Genomic DNA, 18,451 nt, shown 5'->3' with positions numbered 1-18,451 from the left:
TCCTTCCTGTCCTGTCTGCCCCCTCCCCACCCCCCTCTTCTTGGCAGACTCCAGTTTTTGCATGATATTTGGCATGTACTCCAATGCCACTACACTCAGGTTGGGGTCCCCCGGGGTATATAACTCATCTCCAGTTGGCTGCAGCCAAACCACCTACTTAGAAACCAAGCTGAGACCCCACTTTGCCCAGGAGCTTCTGCATAAGAGAGAGCCCAAGGAAGGTCCTGGTACTCAAAGGCCTGGAGCGGGGGGGGGGGGGGGGGGGGGCTGGCCTCCCAAAAGCAGCTCCATCCAGTCCATGTCAGCTGCCCAGACCTCAATTCCAAAGTCGCCCCTCCACTCCTCTCAGCAGTAGAGGTCTTCCTGACTCCAGAGTGTTCCCACACCCACGTTCTCTCCCTTCCTATGACCACCTCTCCCAGGTACCCTGTCCTCCAGAGCCACAAGGCTCTGCTCTCCCTGCCCACTGCAAACCTTAGAAATGAAAACTAGACCATACCCCACATCTCCTCAGTCCTTGTAGTGGCTGGGACAGAAAGTCAGGTGTTCTGAATTCAAAGACCAGAATATATCCTCCACCGGGCCCCTCCCTCTCCCTTTCTCACTCCCTCCCCCAGTCTGCTGTAAGAATCTAACCACAGAGGCCCTGATACCACCTCAGTGTCTTTACACTGGCTGGGCCCTCTGGCTGAGTGCTCCTCAGAGCTCTCTCCCTTACCGCCCTCAGATCTTTGTTCAAATGTCACCTCTGAACGGCCTTCTCTGGCCATCTGCATTGAGTAGCGTGGTTGCTGGACCCAGCCATGTTCCCTGTCTTTTTCAGTGGCCAGGGTTCTTCACAGCACTTGTCAAAACACAGCCTACTTTGTCATTTACTGGTCCTCCAGTTTCTTGCCTGTCCAACCCCTTTAGAATTTCATCCTCACAGGCTCAGAATCCCCCACCCACCCCCATCCCCCACACCCTGCTGCAGTTTGCATCCTTCCTGAGAGCCATGGCTGCCACATAGAGCCTGAGTCCCTGCCTCAGGGGTGTTGGAGTTTTGGGCTCTGGGATTTGGTCCTCGAAATGGGAGAGCAGTGCCTTGATCTGGGCAGTGGTGCAGGCGCTCAGGCAGGACTGGCGATGGATGTGACTCCCTTTGAGAGGCTGAAAAGGAGGGAGAACAAGCTGCTACATCTGCCCTCACCACACCCCATCTCCCCACCGAAGAGAGGCAACGCTCCCTTCTCTCTGCCACCTGGGCCTGATTCGTCCCTAGCAGGAGTGTTACCCACACCCACATAGCCGGCATCCCTGACTCTTCTCAAGGCGATCAGTCGCGGATGCTGTGGGCTCAGGACAGGCAACCTGGTGCCTGGAGAGGCGATGAACCCAGACCAGAGGGTAGGTGGCTTTACTCTCAGCCAGTCCCCACTTCTGCTCCCCACCTATGGGTGTCTCACTTAGGGTCTCCTCCCCAAAACTTAGCCCCGAGTCAAACAATGAGCTAGAATCCCTGGAAAATTAAAACGGGGGAAGCCTGGATCCTTCAAATCTCTGTGTCCTTCAGGCTTGGATCCATGGCCTGGGGTGAAGCCCACGCCTCACTCCTGCTGGGCAATTCTAGGTTCCGGGCACCTGGCTTTCTTTACTGTCACCGTCTACTTCATGGGATGTGTGCACCCTAAGGTGGTAGAGGGCATCTTCTGCCTTCCCATCCAACACCCTACACAGGGAAGCCGTGTTGATCTGTGGGGACATGCTAGCTCCTTCATCAGGTGGGGAGCAGGCCGAGGGTAGGGCTGTGTTTGGAGGTGACATTACAGAGGGGAGAGGGGTTGTTCAGCTTGCGTGTTGCAGCTAGGATGCAGATAGGAACGGGCTGGAGGCTGCCCCCTGATGATCCGAGGCTCCCTCTAACCCCTTCTGCTGGCCGAGTTCATCAAGCTTCTGGCTACTCAGGCAGTGAGCACCCGACACTGGGTCTTCCTGCTTCCCTGCAGCAGAGGTAGGGCTGGATCCTGCCTCCTGCCTCCTTTGGGGGGCTAATGTCTGAATTTATCATTTCTTAAAGAAGCCCCTTGGGGAGCTTCAGGTGGTGAAAATGCAGGTCAGGTGGTTAGTGTTTGTTCGTTTGCTTGTTTGTTTGTTTGTTTGTTGGGGACATGGGAGATCTCCCGTGGCTCAAACTGGTTTAAATTAGCTATGGACACCAGGACAGTTTTGAGTTCCTGATTCTCCTGCACTTTCTGAGTTCTGGGATAACAGCTGTGTGCCACTGCACCTGCCTCAGGCCAGCTTCTAGATCCAAAGAAAAGCAAGAAGAAGTGAGCCCCAGGCCTGTCTTTTCACCAGGACCTTAGGAAGTCCATGATGAGAGCTCGGTGTGTTAGCTGAAGGTGTTGGCCATAGAACAAGGCTTACCACTGGTCACTGTGTTGGTGGCCCAGTGCCTTCTACCTCTGCCCCAGGATAGGTGGTGTGCACCTCCTTCAACCAGCTTCTCAGTGAGGAAACCGAGGTACCAGTAGTTGAAGTAACCCGCCCACAACTGAGAAGGGCAGAGCTGGGATTTGAACCCAGTCTTCAGTCCTATATGACGTGGGCAGCACACTGCAAAGCTGGGCTGGTACCCTGAGCCTACACTGAAGGAGAGGTGTGAGGAGAGGGCGGATGAGGGCTGGGAACTCAGGAATTGAGGCAAAGGGGAGGCACACTTGAGGGTGTGTGGCCAGAGGAGGATTATGGATTGGAGTGATGGGGGCCACACTAAGACCATTTTTACCAGGTTGGAATTCCAAAAGAAGCTTATCTGCCCTGCCCATCTCTAAGGAAGGAGGGTGGTGGAAACCACTGGGGATGTGAGCTAGAACCTGAGATAGCTGTGGATGGCCAGGCGGCCTGGAGGGATATTGCAGTGCTGGGCTGAACACCTGAGGACCCAACCAGCCCAGAGTCTCCTGCCTGCTGTGTGACCTGGGCCTGTTGCTTTACCTCTCTGAGTCTCACCTACCCTGTAGAACTGAAGAGCCTATCTCCGTGGGTTGTGGAAGAAGAGGGTGCATATAAAGAAGAGGGGACTGGGACCCATGGGTGTTGTTTTGCCGATGCACACGTGGGGAAACTAAGATTCCATCCCCCATTAAGAGACTTAGCCAGGATCTCCTTTGTGGCAGGTAGTAGTTAGAAGCCCACCAGGGGTGCACTGGCCTCACATAGAGAGGTTCCCCTGAAAGGGCCGCCACAGTACCCACACTAAGGGCAGCTAATGAATAACAAAGGGCGACCTCAGAAACAGTCCCTTTTACAGATGGGACAACTGAGGTGCAGACGGGTTTGAAGCTAGCCTGCTGGCTCCAGTCTGTGTTGTAAGACTACACTGTGCAGCCCCTCTGCCAGGGTCAAGTCCTAGCGGGGACACTAGGTCTCCTCATGATTGAAGGGATGGCTAGTCCCTCCCCTAAGGATTTCTGGGAAGACAACAGAACAGGTGTGCAAGGGTCTGTGACACCTGTCATAGTTCTCAGTAAAGCTCTGGTTCTCTCACTGCCTCTGGCCTCATCCCTTTATCTGGCTTCCTCCTCACTTCCTGGGGGTTGGGGCCCAGAAGGAACCAGACCCACGTGGGGACTGTAGCTGTAGTCAGGTAGGACCCAGCTCCACTATTCGCCACCTCAGTGGCCCTGGATATGCCATCTTATCTGCCCTGGGCCTCAGTTTCTCCATCTTTACACGTAGATGAAGTACCTAGCATGTAGACCAGCTCTTAGCACGTACCAGACACTCAGTAAATACTCGCCGCTGACAACCAAGCATGATGCCAGCGATGGCAAGGGCTGCAGATCAACCTAGCATGAGAGAGGCTGAGAAGGAGGGCGGCTTGTCAGCTCACACCACATCGCATCTGATGCTGTGACATCCCAGGACATTCCATCATGAATTGGGGAGAGCAGGAATGTGGCAATTCTTTGGGGGAACCCATGGCATCCTGAGTTCTGGTCCAAATGCCTGAGAAACTGGTGCATTTCCCAACCCTAGCATTAGGGGCCTTGGAAAGCGGGGTTTTCCCCTTGCTGCTGGGCAGGGGGAGCAGCTTCCCCTTTCCTCTGCTCCCAACTTCCCACTCCCCTCCCCCACTAGCTGTACGTGGGTGTGTACACTGTGGGAGGGCTCCTTTTGCTATCTCCATCCCCCACTACCAAAGCCATCCTCAACTCTGCCCAGGGATATACGGACAGCACACTGTGCCAGCTGCCTGTCCCTTCAGTCTAACCAGGTGGGTATGGGACAGGAGCCCCAGAGTCAAGCCCCCCAGCGGCTGTGCACTGTGCTCAGAGCATAGAACAGACAACCCTGGTGCCTGCTGTCTGTTATCATGACCCTTGTGGCCTGCAGTAGTGCTGGCTTGCTGGGCAGCTGGTCCCCATGGAAAGATGTTTCCCCCCCACACCCCGTCATGTTCCCACACCCCTGGACACACTCTTCACAGCTACATCCCTGAGCCCCTGCGTTTTCCATCTCTGACTACCACCTGTCGTGACTGAGAGTGAAAAGCTGGAGGGAGACTGCGTGTGGTGGCCTCTTGTCTAGGAAGTCCAGGAGCCTCTTGGGCACGTTACAGGAAGTGCCAGATGCCAGCCACACCCACTTCTTGACCCCTGACTGAAAGCCCTGTCATTAAGAGGGCGTGGCACTTTGTGGGAGAGGAACCTCCTCCTGCCTCGGTGTGCACGTGATCCCGTGTGGTTCTGAGAGCTCATTTGACGTCATTCGGCTTCCACTACCCCACCCTGTCTGCCTCTCTAAGCACATTCCCATGTGGGTCCGACCCTGAGGGGCAGGATTGTGGAGGGCCTAGAGTCTGCCGTGGGCTGGGCTCCTTCACTCATTTTGTTTAATTCATACTGATTTATTTTTAATCGTGTGTATGATGTAAATTTGTGTGTGTGGTGCCTGGAGTTACAGCTGGTCATGGGTGCTGGGAACCAAACTTGGGTCTCCTGGAAGAGCAGCAAGCATTGCTACCGACTGAGTCAATCTCTCCAGTCTCTCATCGAATTCTTAAAAAGTCATGTTCCAGGAAAGCCCAGGGGTCGGGGGTGTCACATAACTTGCCTAGAGTCACAGAGCACATTGGGATTGGACTTTTCACGGGCCACAAGCTACCTCAGCTGGGATCCCAGGGGAGTCCAGGAAGCCATGTTGCCTGTGGCCTGTGTACTGTTAGCCTGGCATTGCCAGGTCATAGCCACACTGTCCCTGGGGTGTGCTGAGAGGATACCCTCCAGCCAAGCCCCTAGGCTGGTGGTCATTCTTTCTTCTCTTGGGCCAGAGGGTGGGATTGGTTTTGGTTTTTGGTTGTTGTTTTTGAGACAGGGTTAAGCTAGAAAGCCCTGGTTGTCCTATGTAAACTAAGCTGACCTCAAAGTCAGAGATGTCCTCCTGCCTGTTTCCTGAGTGCTAGCATTGAAGGTCTGCACCACCACATCCTTCTCCCTTTTTAAATTTCTTTTACTGTATATGTATGAGTATTTTACCTGTATGTACCTCTGTATGAACATTACATACAGAACCCATGGCGGCCAGAAGAGAACCTTGGATCCCTGAGACTGGGAATTAGCTGGTTGTGAACCATCATGGGTGCTGGGAATTAAAGTCAGGTCCTCTGGAAGAGCAGTGAGTGCTCTTAAATACCCCCCCTCCCCACACACACACACCACCTTTGTTTTGGTTTTGACATACAGTTCATGTGCCGGAGAGATGGCTCAGTGGGTAGAGCATACAGATACAAGCCTGCGGCCCTCAGTCTGGATCACCGAAACGTTTGTGTTCTAGTTAGCTTTCTATTAATGCAATCAACATTATGTTTTTGGGACAGGGTCCAGCTTTATAGCCCTGGGTGTCTTGTGTAAACTAAGCTGACCTCAAACTCAAAGATGTCTTCCTGCTTTCTGGGTGCTGGTATTGAAGGTATGCACCGCCAAGAGCAACCTGGGAGGAAAGGGGCTTTCTGGCTTACACTTCCCAGTCACAGTTGGGCTTTGAGGGAAGTTGGCTCAAGCAGGAGCTGAGGCAGGAAACATGGAGGACCACTGCTCACAAGTTTGCTCAGCCTGCTTTCTCACTGGGTCCAGGACTCCCTGCCTAGGGGTGGCAATGCAAAAGGGGGCTGGGCCCTCCCACGTCAACCATAAATCAAGAAAATTGCCTCCGTTTTCGTGGTGGACCCAGGGTGATAACAGCCTTGCTCGCTCCTCCCAGTCACGTGTGTCCTCGGAGCTGGTCATCATTCCAATTATGCTTTGCGGTCTTCCCCAAATAGTTTCTTTTTGTATATATGTATATACTTTCCCAGCCAGGCTGATCTATGCACGTCACTTTGGTCATGTGGTGTGGCTTGGAATGGGGTGGGAGCTATGGGTCTGCACTGTATTTTACTTAGCCCCAGGGACATGGATTTGGGTCACTCCCTGCCTTTGGTGGCCACCTCACACTGTTGCAGTGGGCCAGCCTGTGCATGCATGCTTGCCTGGCACCCTGAAGGTGAATTCCTAGAGGTGGTGTTATGGGGGAGACCTCTGTCCAGTGAGACTGAGTGTCACGTGTCATCCAGTCTGCCCCCCCCCCTTTGGCTGAAGAGGCTTGTGAGGCCCTGTAACACTGGGTCATTACAGGAATAGGGTACCAGGCCAGAGCAAATGGAGAGGCAGAGGCTGGGCAGGGAGGGGCATCCCTGACTGAGGATCCTCATGGGTTGCTACTGCTTGCCCTGAGTCTGAGGGATGGTGGTTGCTAGGAGATGGGGTTTACCTGTCCTCTCTAGGAGGAGCTGAAGCTTGCAGAGCCAGGCCACCCTAACCCAGATAGATACCTCACAGTACATCAGCTACAGCTGCATTGCACAGACAAGGAAGTGTCCCGGGGAGCTATGGCTGCCTCTTTGAAGGCCCCTTGGCCCTCTGTGGCTGTTTCCTGATGATTGAGGCCCAGTCGGGGAGGAGTTTGCCCCCTGGCCCCTGGGGCAGATCGTGTCCTAGATTGGGCGACTGTGATGCCTGGTGACAGATCCAGGGCAGACACAGCATCCCGGCATGTTGTGTAGATCACAGTGTGACCCCAGGGCCAGAGAGCCACATGCCCAGACATGTGGGGGAAGGCTTGTGAGCAGCTTAATGGGGGCTGTTGAGGCAGGGCCAGGACAGTCAAAAGAGGATGGACAGGGCCCAATGGGAAGAATGTGTGTGTGTGTGTGTGTGTGTGTGTGCGCGCACTCGCTTAGGTCAGGATGTAAATGACAGAGGTGCCTCCTGTGAGAGTCCAGGGAACTTCAAGGCAGAAGCTAGGGCTGTAGGCGCTGAGACCAGGGACTCTGTGTTGGCGTCAGGGGAATGCAGGACTATCTTTTGCATCTAGTGTCAGGATCCAGCTGGGTCACGGTGGGTGGGTCGTGCTAAGGAAAGGGGGCTGTGCTCACCGAAGAAGCCCACTGGTCTTACCGGGTGCAGATAAGGCCCAGGAAGGCAGGAGGGAGGGCTTCTGTAGGATGATGGCATCTGAGGAGAACCATTCAGCTGAAAATCCCGGGAGGCAGGAGGAGCAGGAGTGGAGTGAGATGTAGATCAGGAACTACAGATTATCCTCAGAATGGTAAGCCCTGCCAGGAAGCCCACCCGTCCCAATTTGAGGCTCATCCCAGAGAACCTTCCTTCTCCATGGGAGTCAGGGACACGAACCTGGAACAGGACCATTTCCCTCAACTCTGAATCTCTCTCCTGCCCTTGCAGCTTGTGAGCGGCAAGCCTGCTAACTTCACATCCCCACCTGCCCGGCTCCCAACGGTTGCACCATGTCTGGCTCCTACGACGAGGCCTCAGAGGAGATCACAGATAGCTTCTGGGAGGTGAGTGGAGGTCTAGGCTCCCACCTGTCCCCCTGTTCAATCCAATCCTTTCATCCAGACTCCCTTGGGATCCTTAAAAACAAACAAACAAACAAACAAACAACAGTGTCCAACAGGTGGTGAAGCCTTGAAGGTAGGCTAGAAGTAATGCTCGCAGCTCTTCCCAGGCAGCGGCCTCGCTGTTCCCATTGTACCCCTCTGCATGTTGGGCAGGGCAAGACTTTTGAACCAGAGAGTGGGGTTAGCTGGGAGACCCCATATCCCGTAGAGGTAGAGGTGAGACGAGCCAGCATTTCAGGGGCCTCTGAGAACCTTTGAGCCCTGGAGGAAAGAAAAAATATTGCTTTTGGCTTTGGAAAGCAAAACGGAACCTGGCAGGCCCAGATTAATAAGTGCTCAAAGAGATGCCCCACAAAACACAATATTGTGTCAAGAAGCAGCAGCTACGCTCAAGCTTATACGACTCGTATAAATATAATAGAATTAGCTCACAAGGGCAAAAATGAATAATTCATTATAGCCCAAGTCCAAGTTATATAAAATCCCGTCTGCTTTTTTTTTTTGTGTGTGCGGCAGGGAGGTTTCAGGGGAGGGGAGACGTGGAGGGCGGGATGAGGCGGGAGGCGGCGCGCCCCCTGCAGGCCAGGGCCGGGACTACAGGGGCCGCGCTGTCACTCGCTGCTCCGACGCCAGGTGGGGAACTACAAGCGGACGGTGAAGCGCATCGACGATGGGCACCGCCTGTGCAACGACCTCATGAGCTGCGTGCAGGAGCGCGCCAAGATCGAGAAGGCATACGCGCAGCAGCTCACCGACTGGGCCAAGCGCTGGCGCCAGCTCATCGAGAAAGGTGCCCCACCCCCGGGCTCTAGCGGGTCTCCCAGGGCGGGTCCCGGTGCACCCAGCACCCAGCCATAGAGCTTTCACGACCAAAAGACCAAAGGAACCAAAGCAGGTCCCTTTATTCTGCTTTGTATGACTCTAGAACACACACACACACACACACACACACACACACACCACCTTTTATTTTGGAAGAGGCTTAGTTTTGATACAGAAATGTAGCCCAGGATGGCCTCCATCTATATTCGACGGAGAATAAACCCTGCGGTCCTGATCCTTCTACCTCCCCTCCCCAAATCGATGATTTCAGGTGTGGACAGCTATGCCTAGCTTCTCTTTCTCTCTCTCCCTTCCACTGCTATTTTGTTTCTTAGAGACAGAGTCTTGACAGCTATGAAGCGCTGGCTGCCTAGAACTTGCTACTATGTAGACCAGACTGGCACAGAAATCCGCTTCCTGAGTGTTGGGTTTAAATTGTGCACCACCATATCTGCCTGCTGCTGCCGCCACTCTTCAAAGTCTTGCTGTCCGGCCCAAGCTGGCCATGATCTTGAGCTGGTCAGACAGACTTTTTCCATTAATATGCATATTTTTTCGGAATGACTCGAAGGGAAATTAATGCTATCAACCTCACCCCCATTCTCAAAGTCTCCAAATAGCAAGAGCAACAGGAGCTCATGCCACCCTCAAGCCCTGTCATGATCAGAACATTTAAAACGGCTCCTCCATAAGCTGGGCAGTGGTGACTCACAACTTTAATCCCAGTACTTGGAGGCAGGGACAGGCTGATCTCTGTGAGTTCAAGGCCAGCCTGGTCTACAGAGCTACTTCTAGGACAACCGGGACAATACAGGCAAACCCTGTCTTAAGGGAGAGATGGCTCAGCGGTTAAGAGCACTGACTGCTCTTCCAGAGGTCCTGAGTTCAATTCCCAGCAACCACATGATGGCTCACAACCATCTGTAATGGGATCTGATGATGCCCTCTTCTGGTGTGTCTGAAGACAGCTACAGTGTACTCATACAAATAAAATAAATAAATCTTAGGAGAAAAAAAAGAAAATCAAAATAGCTCATACGCACTTTTGAGAGAGTGAGAGAGAGAGAGAGAGAGAGAGAGAGCGTGGAGCGAGAGAGCTAGCGCTTGATCTCAAATTCCCTAAACAGCCCAGGGTGACCTTGAACTTCTGACGCCTCCCCCCCACCCCCCCCAGTCAACAGTTCCAGTTTATTCAGTGTTGCAAGTCCAGCAGAGGGTTTCCTGTATGCTAGGCACCACTCTTCCTCCAGAACCACACCCCACCTCTCTGTGGTCTGCGCTGGTCCAGGGCCCACACCAAAACACTGTGCATCCAGTTGCCAGGACCCTAGATTCCTATAAATTAGAAGTTTCAAGTTCAGCTTTCCTTACGCTTGTTCAGAGTCGCCAGTCCTCATGGGAGCAGGGCCTACACTGCCTAGCAACAAGTGAATGTGAGGTCTGCTTCCCATTGGCTCAGATCCTTGTCACTCACCTCTGGTGCCCGAGTTTCAGGTTCAGCATCTTGCCTAGAGTACCTATCCTGGGCCCAGCGCTGTTCTGAGCCTGTAGAGGCTCCTGCCACGAGGTGGCCCACGAGGAGAGGGAGGCAACAGGTGGGAAGCAAGACAGATGCTGGAGAAGAACACATGGGGGGGCTGCAGGCTAGTGTGAACGTGGAACAATCAGAGAAGGCTTCCTGGCAGAAGCAGTCATCGTGGGCCTTAAGAGGGTAGATAGAAGTTTGGGGAGAGTGGAGGAAGATGTTTCTGTTACCATGGGAACAGAGGGAGAAAGCATCTCTCAAAGAGGAGAGGACTGTAGGCATCGAGTGTTGGTGGGGAGGGGTCCCTGTAACTTCCTGACATTTCCTCCAGGTCCGCAGTACGGCAGCCTGGAGCGGGCATGGGGTGCCATGATGACAGAGGCAGACAAAGTCAGCGAGCTGCACCAGGAGGTGAAGAACAGCCTGCTGAACGAGGACCTGGAGAAAGTCAAGAACTGGCAGAAGGATGCATACCACAAGCAGATCATGGGCGGCTTCAAGGAGACGAAGGAGGCCGAGGATGGCTTCCGAAAGGCCCAGAAGCCCTGGGCTAAGAAGATGAAGGAGGTACCTCAGACAGGCAGGACAATTGGCCCGCTCAAGGGTGGCGGGTCACAGGAGGGCACCTGTGGACAGGGAGGCTATCCACAAGGTAACGCCAGCATCTTGCAGAAAGAACTGTCCGCACACGGTCTCTGGTCCTGGGGGTACTTGATGTGCTTTGCCCAGTACATGGGCAGCTGCCTCCATGGATCTCTATGACTGGCATGTCTGCAGTACCATAAGGGGCAGCATCCATCCCCAAATGAGCCCATGGGCTGGAGCCCCCTGCCTCTTACAAAGGCACCTTCACAGTGAAGGGATGTGAAGTGGGCAGGCATGTGTGCTGATGGGTGACCACCTGTATGCCCACCTTGGCCGTCTCTCAACAGCTAGAGGCAGCCAAGAAGGCCTACCACTTGGCTTGCAAGGAGGAGAAGCTGGCCATGACCCGGGAGATGAACAGCAAGACAGAGCAGTCGGTCACCCCTGAACAGCAGAAGAAACTGGTGGACAAAGTGGACAAATGCAGGCAGGATGTACAAAAGGTACCTGTGGTGGTGGTGGTGGTGGGGTTTGGGGTGGGGTGGCCCTGAGGGTGGTGGCTGGAGCTGCAGGCCTGATAAGGCCCTACCCCATCCTCCATCCTGGTACCCGCAGACTCAGGAGAAGTATGAGAAGGTACTGGAAGACGTGGGTAAGACCACACCGCAGTACATGGAGGGGATGGAGCAGGTGTTCGAGCAGTGCCAGCAGTTTGAGGAGAAGCGGCTGGTCTTCCTGAAGGAAGTCCTGCTAGATATCAAACGGCATCTCAACCTAGCGGAGAACAGCAGGTACCGGGCAGTGCCCGCTGAGTAACTGAAGTACAGCACCCCAGACCTGGTGACCGGGAGGGGAGGGAGGACTCACAGGAAGCACCGGTAAGAGCCTGCAGGTACAGCTTCTGCATGGGTGATACCTAGCAGTTTCCTCGGAAACACAGCCTTGGGTGCCAGGGCATGGCCGTGGTGAGGCCACTGGGGCTGCATGTGCCCGGAGCTGCTCCCCAGAAAGCATTCTGCTCAGGCTGGAGGGAAGACCTGAGCTCCATTCCCAGCACCCACATCAGGTAGCTCACAACTGATGGTAACTCCAGCTTCGGAGGGTCTGTTTTCCTCTTGTGGACTCTGAGGACGTTTGTACTCACACCCGCAGACACACATGTATAAAATAAAACTAAAGAATAAATAAATCTGGGGGTGGAGAGATGACTCAACCACTTAAGAGCACTTGCTGCTTTTAAAGAGGGCCAAGTTAGGTCCCCAGCACCCATGTCGGGTGGCTCACCTGTGATCTCCAAGGTCACAAACCCACTTGTGCTATCTGCTCACGCAGACATGGGAATAAAAAGAAACCTTAAAAAACAAAAACAAACAAAAAAAAAAAAAACCCGCTGAATGCCTTTAATTCCAGCTCTTAGGAAACAGTAGCAGACAGATCTCTGTGCGTTCAAAGCCAGCCACGGCTACATAGAGGCATTCTGTATCAAAAGAAAACAAAGATTGCAGAAAAAAAGTGAAGGCGGGGCAGTGGTGACACACTTGGGAGGCAGAGGCAGGCGGATTTCTGAGTTCGAGGCCAGCCTAGTCTACAGAGTGAGTTTCAAGACAACCAGGGCTGCTACACAGAGAAACCCTGTCTTGAAAAACAAAACAAAACAAACAAAACAAAAGAAGTGAAAGGTCTGGAGAGATCGCTCAGCAGTTACACGTTATGATTGCCAGCACCTGTATGAACGGCTTAAGAACACTCCTAACTCCAGTTCTGGGGAATCCAGTGTCCTCTTCTGGCCTCCAAGAATACCAAGGACACGTGTGGCACACACACATCCATGCAGACAAAACACCCATACACATAAAATAAATACAATTTTGAAAATAAGGGGGCAGGAAGGAGCCTTCCTGGCTGGGGCTTTGAGGAGAATCTTGGCCTCTGAGTGGGCTGAGAAGAAAGCCTACGCCACCCTCCTCCTCCACAGCTACATCCATGTCTACCGAGAACTGGAGCAGGCCATCCGGGGGGCCGATGCCCAGGAGGACCTCAGGTGGTTCCGCAGCACCAGTGGCCCTGGGATGCCCATGAACTGGCCGCAGTTTGAGGTAAGGATGTTCTCGGTGGTGAAGTGGGATCCGGCGGGTTGAGAGGGGACTGCGGGTTCAGACCCCTCAGCCTGACTTCCCCTCACCTCCAGGAGTGGAACCCAGATCTCCCGCACACCACTGCCAAGAAGGAGAAACAGCCTAAGAAGGCAGAGGGGGCCACGCTGAGCAATGCCACTGGGGCTGTAGAATCTACATCCCAGGCTGGGGACCGTGGCAGGTGAGTACCTCCCATGGGGCTTCTGGGTAGGAAAGAGAGACCCACACACTGGGCCAGATACATTGTATCCAAGAAGACAAGGAACTACCCCAGACCATAGCTACTATGTGTCCTCTGCAAAACAGGTGGGTGACCCTTCAAGACACCTGCTGTGAGTCACACGGTATTCTCAGCATTCTTCTTTAATGGAGTCAAGCCTCCGGCCAGTCTGAGAAGGAATAAATGTGTGCGTTTTAAGTCCAGAGAGACTAAGCAACATGTATCACCTCAGAACCAGGGAAAGCGGTCTGGTCCAAGCTGGTACCCATTTAAGGGTAGTCTTTCTCACAGGATCAGACAGTCCTTGAGTCCTCCTTCGCACTAGCTGAAGTATTAATGCAAACTGTTCAAGGTAGCTAGGATCACCGGCTGGGAACCTGCCCTGTGTATCTGACCTTAGCTTCAGCCATGTAGAATCTGGACCCCAGCTCTGGTTAGGAGAGGATGTTAATACGGGTAGGGATGGGGTCAAGGCCACTGATAGAGGTCTCCATTTGCACCTAAGTGTTAGCAGCTATGACCGAGGCCAACCGTATGCCACCGAGTGGTCAGACGATGAGAGCGGAAACCCCTTCGGGGGGAACGAGGCCAACGGTGGCGCCAACCCCTTCGAGGACGATGCCAAGGGAGTTCGTGTACGGGCACTCTATGACTACGACGGTCAGGAGCAGGATGAGCTCAGCTTCAAAGCCGGTACGGGAGCCGGGCTGAGGGTGGAGCTTGGCTGAGGGCGGGGCGGGGCTGGAGGACTAGGGGGAGGAGACTGGGCTTGGATTGGATGTAGGAAGAGAGCAGGGGCTGAGGGAGAGGTCTGGCCTGAGCTGGGTAGTGCAAGGGTCCGGCTTGAAGACAGGAAGTCCAGGTAAATGGGATGGAACTCTGGGGCAGAGAGATGCATTAACAAGGCATCCCTGTGTCTCCCACTCCAGGGGATGAGCTCACCAAGCTCGGAGAGGAGGACGAGCAGGGTTGGTGCCGCGGGCGGCTGGACAGCGGGCAGCTGGGCCTCTATCCTGCCAACTACGTTGAGGCTATATAGCTACCTTGCCCACCCGACTCCTCTCACTCCTTGTCCACCGCCTTCCGCCCTTCCCCCTCCCCTCGCCATAGAGTTCCAGACATATTTTCCGATCAAGCTTTTATTTTTTTAAAAGTCAAAACAGAACAAAAAAGAAGAAATATGAAGAGACAGCGTCTGCGGCCTACCCGGAGGCCAGGGGAGTGGGGCTTAGGATGATGGCCTCCCCCACAGCGTGGGCAAGGATCTTGGGACTTAACCCAATGTCACATCTGGTCTACAGAGTCCACCAAAGAGTCTCCTGAGTCTTGAAGGAGATCTTCTGGATCCTTCTACCCTGTCTCGCTCTCCTGTCCCACCATGGCTGCCAGCAGCTAGCTACCCTTGTCACCTGAGCCTGGCTTCCTAAACTCTCCTGTCCCTCTTCAACCACCCCCTTCTCTTAAAGGGCCCCCAATCTTTAGTCTTCCACTCTGCCCTGGGGATGCTCTTCTCATCCTGGACCAGTGAGGCTGGGGGAGAATTCCTCTCCTTTTTCTGTGGAGGTTTCTAGGGGTCTCTTCATTTCCCCAGACATGAAGGCAGGTGAATGGGGGCAGAGGGGAGTCATGGCATCCCTGGCACACAGAAGAGGAAGAGGGAGAACAGACCATCTGTCCAGGCTGTGCCAATACTCCCAATGCCAAGCCCACTTAGAGGGATGAAAAACCCTACAGGTATAGAGGGCTCCTCCAGGGAGCATCTGAGCATCTGACAGAGAACCTGCCGTCTCCTAAGTCCTTGGCACTGGGCAAAGCCTCCTCCCTGGAAGCCCAGGACAAAGCCAGCAACAGTAGCAGCCTCCTCCCATTCCCTGGGGAAGAGGTGATTGGCCACCCATCCCCCTCCCTTCATGGTCATTCAGAAACAGAAACAACCCCAGGCAATCACTGTGTCAATATCAACCTTTGTGAGGCCGATCTACAAGGCTCTCACCTGGCTAAGGGCTCAGGGGAGCAGCCAGGTCTCTCTAGTGGCCTGGAGGCGGGGGGGGGGGGGGGGGGGGGGGAAAGACACTGGGCTCAGGGGAGCATCCAGGTTGGCACTGTAAGGGGAAGCCAGCAGCTCAGGCTGGCCTGAGGAAGAAACTCTGAATGGTCACTATATCTTTCTTTCTTGACCTTTTAGTCCCCAATATACCCCCTGAATGCTGGCAGCCCCCCTCCCACTCCTATTTCTCTAAGTCCAAGTCTCCGTTAAAGGACTCTGGGGGTGGTAGGGAACACAGGGCCCTTGCTTGTGGTTGGAAAGTAGGTGGCAGGCTGTCCCTTGGGTGAGTGGGGTGGGAAACAAGACAGGTTGGCTAAGACCTCCTACAGTGGAGAGTGGGCAGAGGCTGTTTCTCTGGACCTTTGGGAACACAGATTTGAGAAAAGTCTCACACAGCTGGTGTCTGTTAGGCCTCTGGCCTACGGACATTCTCTGCCTCCCGAATCAGGTGGCATTTTGGGCCTCCAGGGAAGAGTATACCACCCACGTTCTCCGGGACCCTTTAGCTCTCTGCTGCTTCTCCCGACACCGTCAGGTCATGGACCCAAGCATTGGAGTTCTGACCACCCCCCTCTTGAGTAGGGCTGTGGCAGGGGCTTCTGTTGGGTTAGTCCTCCCTCAGGGCCAGGAGTGGGGGACATGGCACCCAAGAGACAGGCACTTCCCTGTCACTGTTTGCCCTATGGGCTTCAGCTGCAGCCCAGGTTGGGTCCTGGGCCCCTCAGAACTGGAAGCAGGATTCAAACCCCCCTTTCTCCACAGCTCCTCCCGCCTCCCCAGATGGCAGGCTTCCTCCAGCTTTTATCTTCACCCTCACCTCAGAAAGACAAGAAGCCGCCATGTCTGCACCTTGGGGCCTGGGCTCCCCCTCTCTGTGCCAGCGGCTTCCCAGCACCTGGGGAGGGCTGTGGCCCCGACTGGACCCCAGGCCCACCCCCATGCAGTATACTAGCTGCCCACTCTTGGGCAGGAACTGGAAAATCCATCCCTTACGAACAACCACCTTCAACAACCCCATCTGGGACCAGACTTGGTCCTCAAGTTCCTCAGCACCCCAGTGTGGGAGGGTCTCTCCTCTGGAAGTTCCCAGAGCCCCAAGCCAAGCCCCACCTGTTATTGCTGGTGTCAGGGCACCTCAACCTTGGGCTGGACCACACCCCTTCCTCGCCGTGTCCACACCCCTTCCTGTACTCCCCAGGGGCCCCTTGATGCTGCACGGGACCCTGCAGGGCTCAGTCAGTGATGTGTTTCGTCCCCAGTTAACCACCATCCCGCAGCCTGGTTCCAGGAGGAGCCGAGGTTGTTCTACCACCCGCCGCCACTGCGTCTGCCTCCCTAGGCTTTCTGACATCATTAGTTCCGACACTTGTGAAACTCCGAGACGTGCCGTGGTCTCAGCAATGCACCTGTTTTGTACATGATTGTGTAATTTAAAGGTATATAAATACAAATATATATCTATATCTATATATCTATCAGTTGTGACCGTACGGCTGTCGATAAAACCAGAATTCTGTCACCCTGGCTGGACTTGTCACCTGAGTCACGTGCATCCTCAGTTCAGGGGGGGTTGTGTGGGCCCTTGGGAAGGTCTTTGGAGTGAAGATGTTTCTCCTGGAGTGGGCTCCGTACAGCTGACCAAGCTGGGTAGTTGAGGGCACAGGTCCTACCCAAGGGAGGCCACCGAGGCTCTGGCCTCAGATACAAGGTGACTGAATAGGGCGTTTAAAATCCCAGACTCATGGCTCTAAGGCTGGAGGTTTGGCACATTGGCAACATTCTTGCCTAACTTGTGAGGTTGTTTCCATATGCGACACAGCAATCAGCCAATAAATAAATGGCCAAACTCATGGTCCAAGGGTGAGCTTGATCTTTAAACAGTTCTGAGTTTTAAAACAGAATTCTAAAAAGCCATTGCTCAGGCCTCCCGCGGAGAGACACTGGGTCTTCCTTGCTCTCCTGGAGCTAGCCCCGCTGTGAACACGTTTCCTAGGAGGTCTCCTGGGAAGCATCTGTGCTGGCAAACCAGAGCTCAGCCCTCCATGCCCTGCCAGGCCCATGCCTCCGGGCATTCTGATGCCCACTTGCAGCTTAACTAGGTCTTTTCTGAGACCCAAGGCTCCCTCCTTGTGTCTCACTCAGCTCCCCGATTTTGTGGGGTATCTTTTTTCCCCTTCCCTTCCCCCTCTAGCTCTGGTCCCCACTCACTCTGCTCCCCTGCTCTCTCTGGCCCAGAGTACACTGTAGCTGTCATCAGACACCCATATGAGGGCATCAGATCTCATGGGTGGTTGTGAGCCACCATGTGGTTGCTGGGATTTGAACTCAGGACCTCCTGAAAAGCAGTCAGTGCTCTTAACCACTGAGCCATCTCACCAGCCCCTCTGTGGGGTATCTAGAAGGTTCCTCTGACACTGGCAGTCTGATGGGGTCCGCGCATACACGCGGCGCCTCTGCTATCACGTTCCTGTACCCTAGGTGCACACTGTGAGAGTGGAATCTGCCTTGATAACCCTAAACCTATCCCTGTCTGAAGCCCATTCCTATCCAGACAGGACTGTTCTCTCCTATTTCATTATCTCCCTTCATTTTGAAAAACAGTTGATTTACATTTCTATAGAACATGTGTGAGTGTGTGAGACACAGATCGGCCAAGAGCAGTGCCTCTGCTCAGACCCATTGAGGAGGTCAGAGGGCAACCTTGTGCTTCCTGGTATGAACCAGCCTCCCTTCGTTCTCCCTCTCTCTCTTCCCTCCTTCCTCCTTCCTTTCCTCCCTCCATCTCTCTCTTTCTGCTTCATTACTTTCTTTTTCTTGTCTTTCCTTCACTCAAGTTAGAGTCCTGGGCTGTCAGGGACGGCTCCGTAGTTAAGTGCACCAGCTGCTTTTGCAGAGGACCTGAGTTCCATCCCCAACACCCACACAGCAGCTCACAACCTTCTGTCGCTCTGGTTCCAGGGAACCCAACACCCTCTTCTGACCTCCATGGGCGCTTCATGTATGTGGTATAAGGCATACATGTAGGCAAAACACCTCATACAGAAAGTAAATCTAAGATAGAATAATAAAAGAAAGAGTCTCATGTAACTGGCCTCAAAATGGCCGTGTAGTTGAGGGTGATCTCCTGCCTCCAGTTCCCAAACATTAGCATTACAGACTCAGGCCTCCTTGTCCA

At 54.0% G+C, this 18,451-nt stretch overlaps 1 protein-coding gene across 3 annotated transcripts in view; it reads left to right on the top strand.

The window, feature by feature from the left end:
* Pacsin1 (protein kinase C and casein kinase substrate in neurons 1) overlaps positions 1-16,800 on the top strand; it is a 48,210-nt gene extending 31,410 nt beyond the window's left edge. For 2 of the 3 annotated variants that reach the window (XM_034524238.2, XM_034524239.2), the window contains exons 2-10: positions 7,767-7,882; positions 8,576-8,732; positions 10,621-10,856; positions 11,222-11,377; positions 11,490-11,665; positions 12,850-12,970; positions 13,063-13,190; positions 13,735-13,922; positions 14,159-16,800. In XM_034524238.2, the coding sequence (XP_034380129.1) occupies positions 7,829-7,882; positions 8,576-8,732; positions 10,621-10,856; positions 11,222-11,377; positions 11,490-11,665; positions 12,850-12,970; positions 13,063-13,190; positions 13,735-13,922; positions 14,159-14,268 (1,326 nt within the window). In that variant the 5' untranslated portion in view covers positions 7,767-7,828 and the 3' untranslated portion in view covers positions 14,269-16,800. Of the gene's footprint in view, positions 1-7,312; positions 7,630-7,766; positions 7,883-8,575; positions 8,733-10,620; positions 10,857-11,221; positions 11,378-11,489; positions 11,666-12,849; positions 12,971-13,062; positions 13,191-13,734; positions 13,923-14,158 lie in introns of those variants that run through there. The other variant, XM_034524240.2, reaches the window with a different exon arrangement.
* The last annotated feature ends 1,651 nt before the right edge of the window (positions 16,801-18,451 follow it).

The sequence above is a fragment of the Arvicanthis niloticus genome, chromosome 20 (genome assembly GCF_011762505.2).
Source record: "Arvicanthis niloticus isolate mArvNil1 chromosome 20, mArvNil1.pat.X, whole genome shotgun sequence".
In the NCBI taxonomy this organism is placed as follows: domain Eukaryota; kingdom Metazoa; phylum Chordata; class Mammalia; order Rodentia; family Muridae; genus Arvicanthis; species Arvicanthis niloticus.
This window is presented reverse-complemented; position numbering and strand designations above follow the sequence as displayed.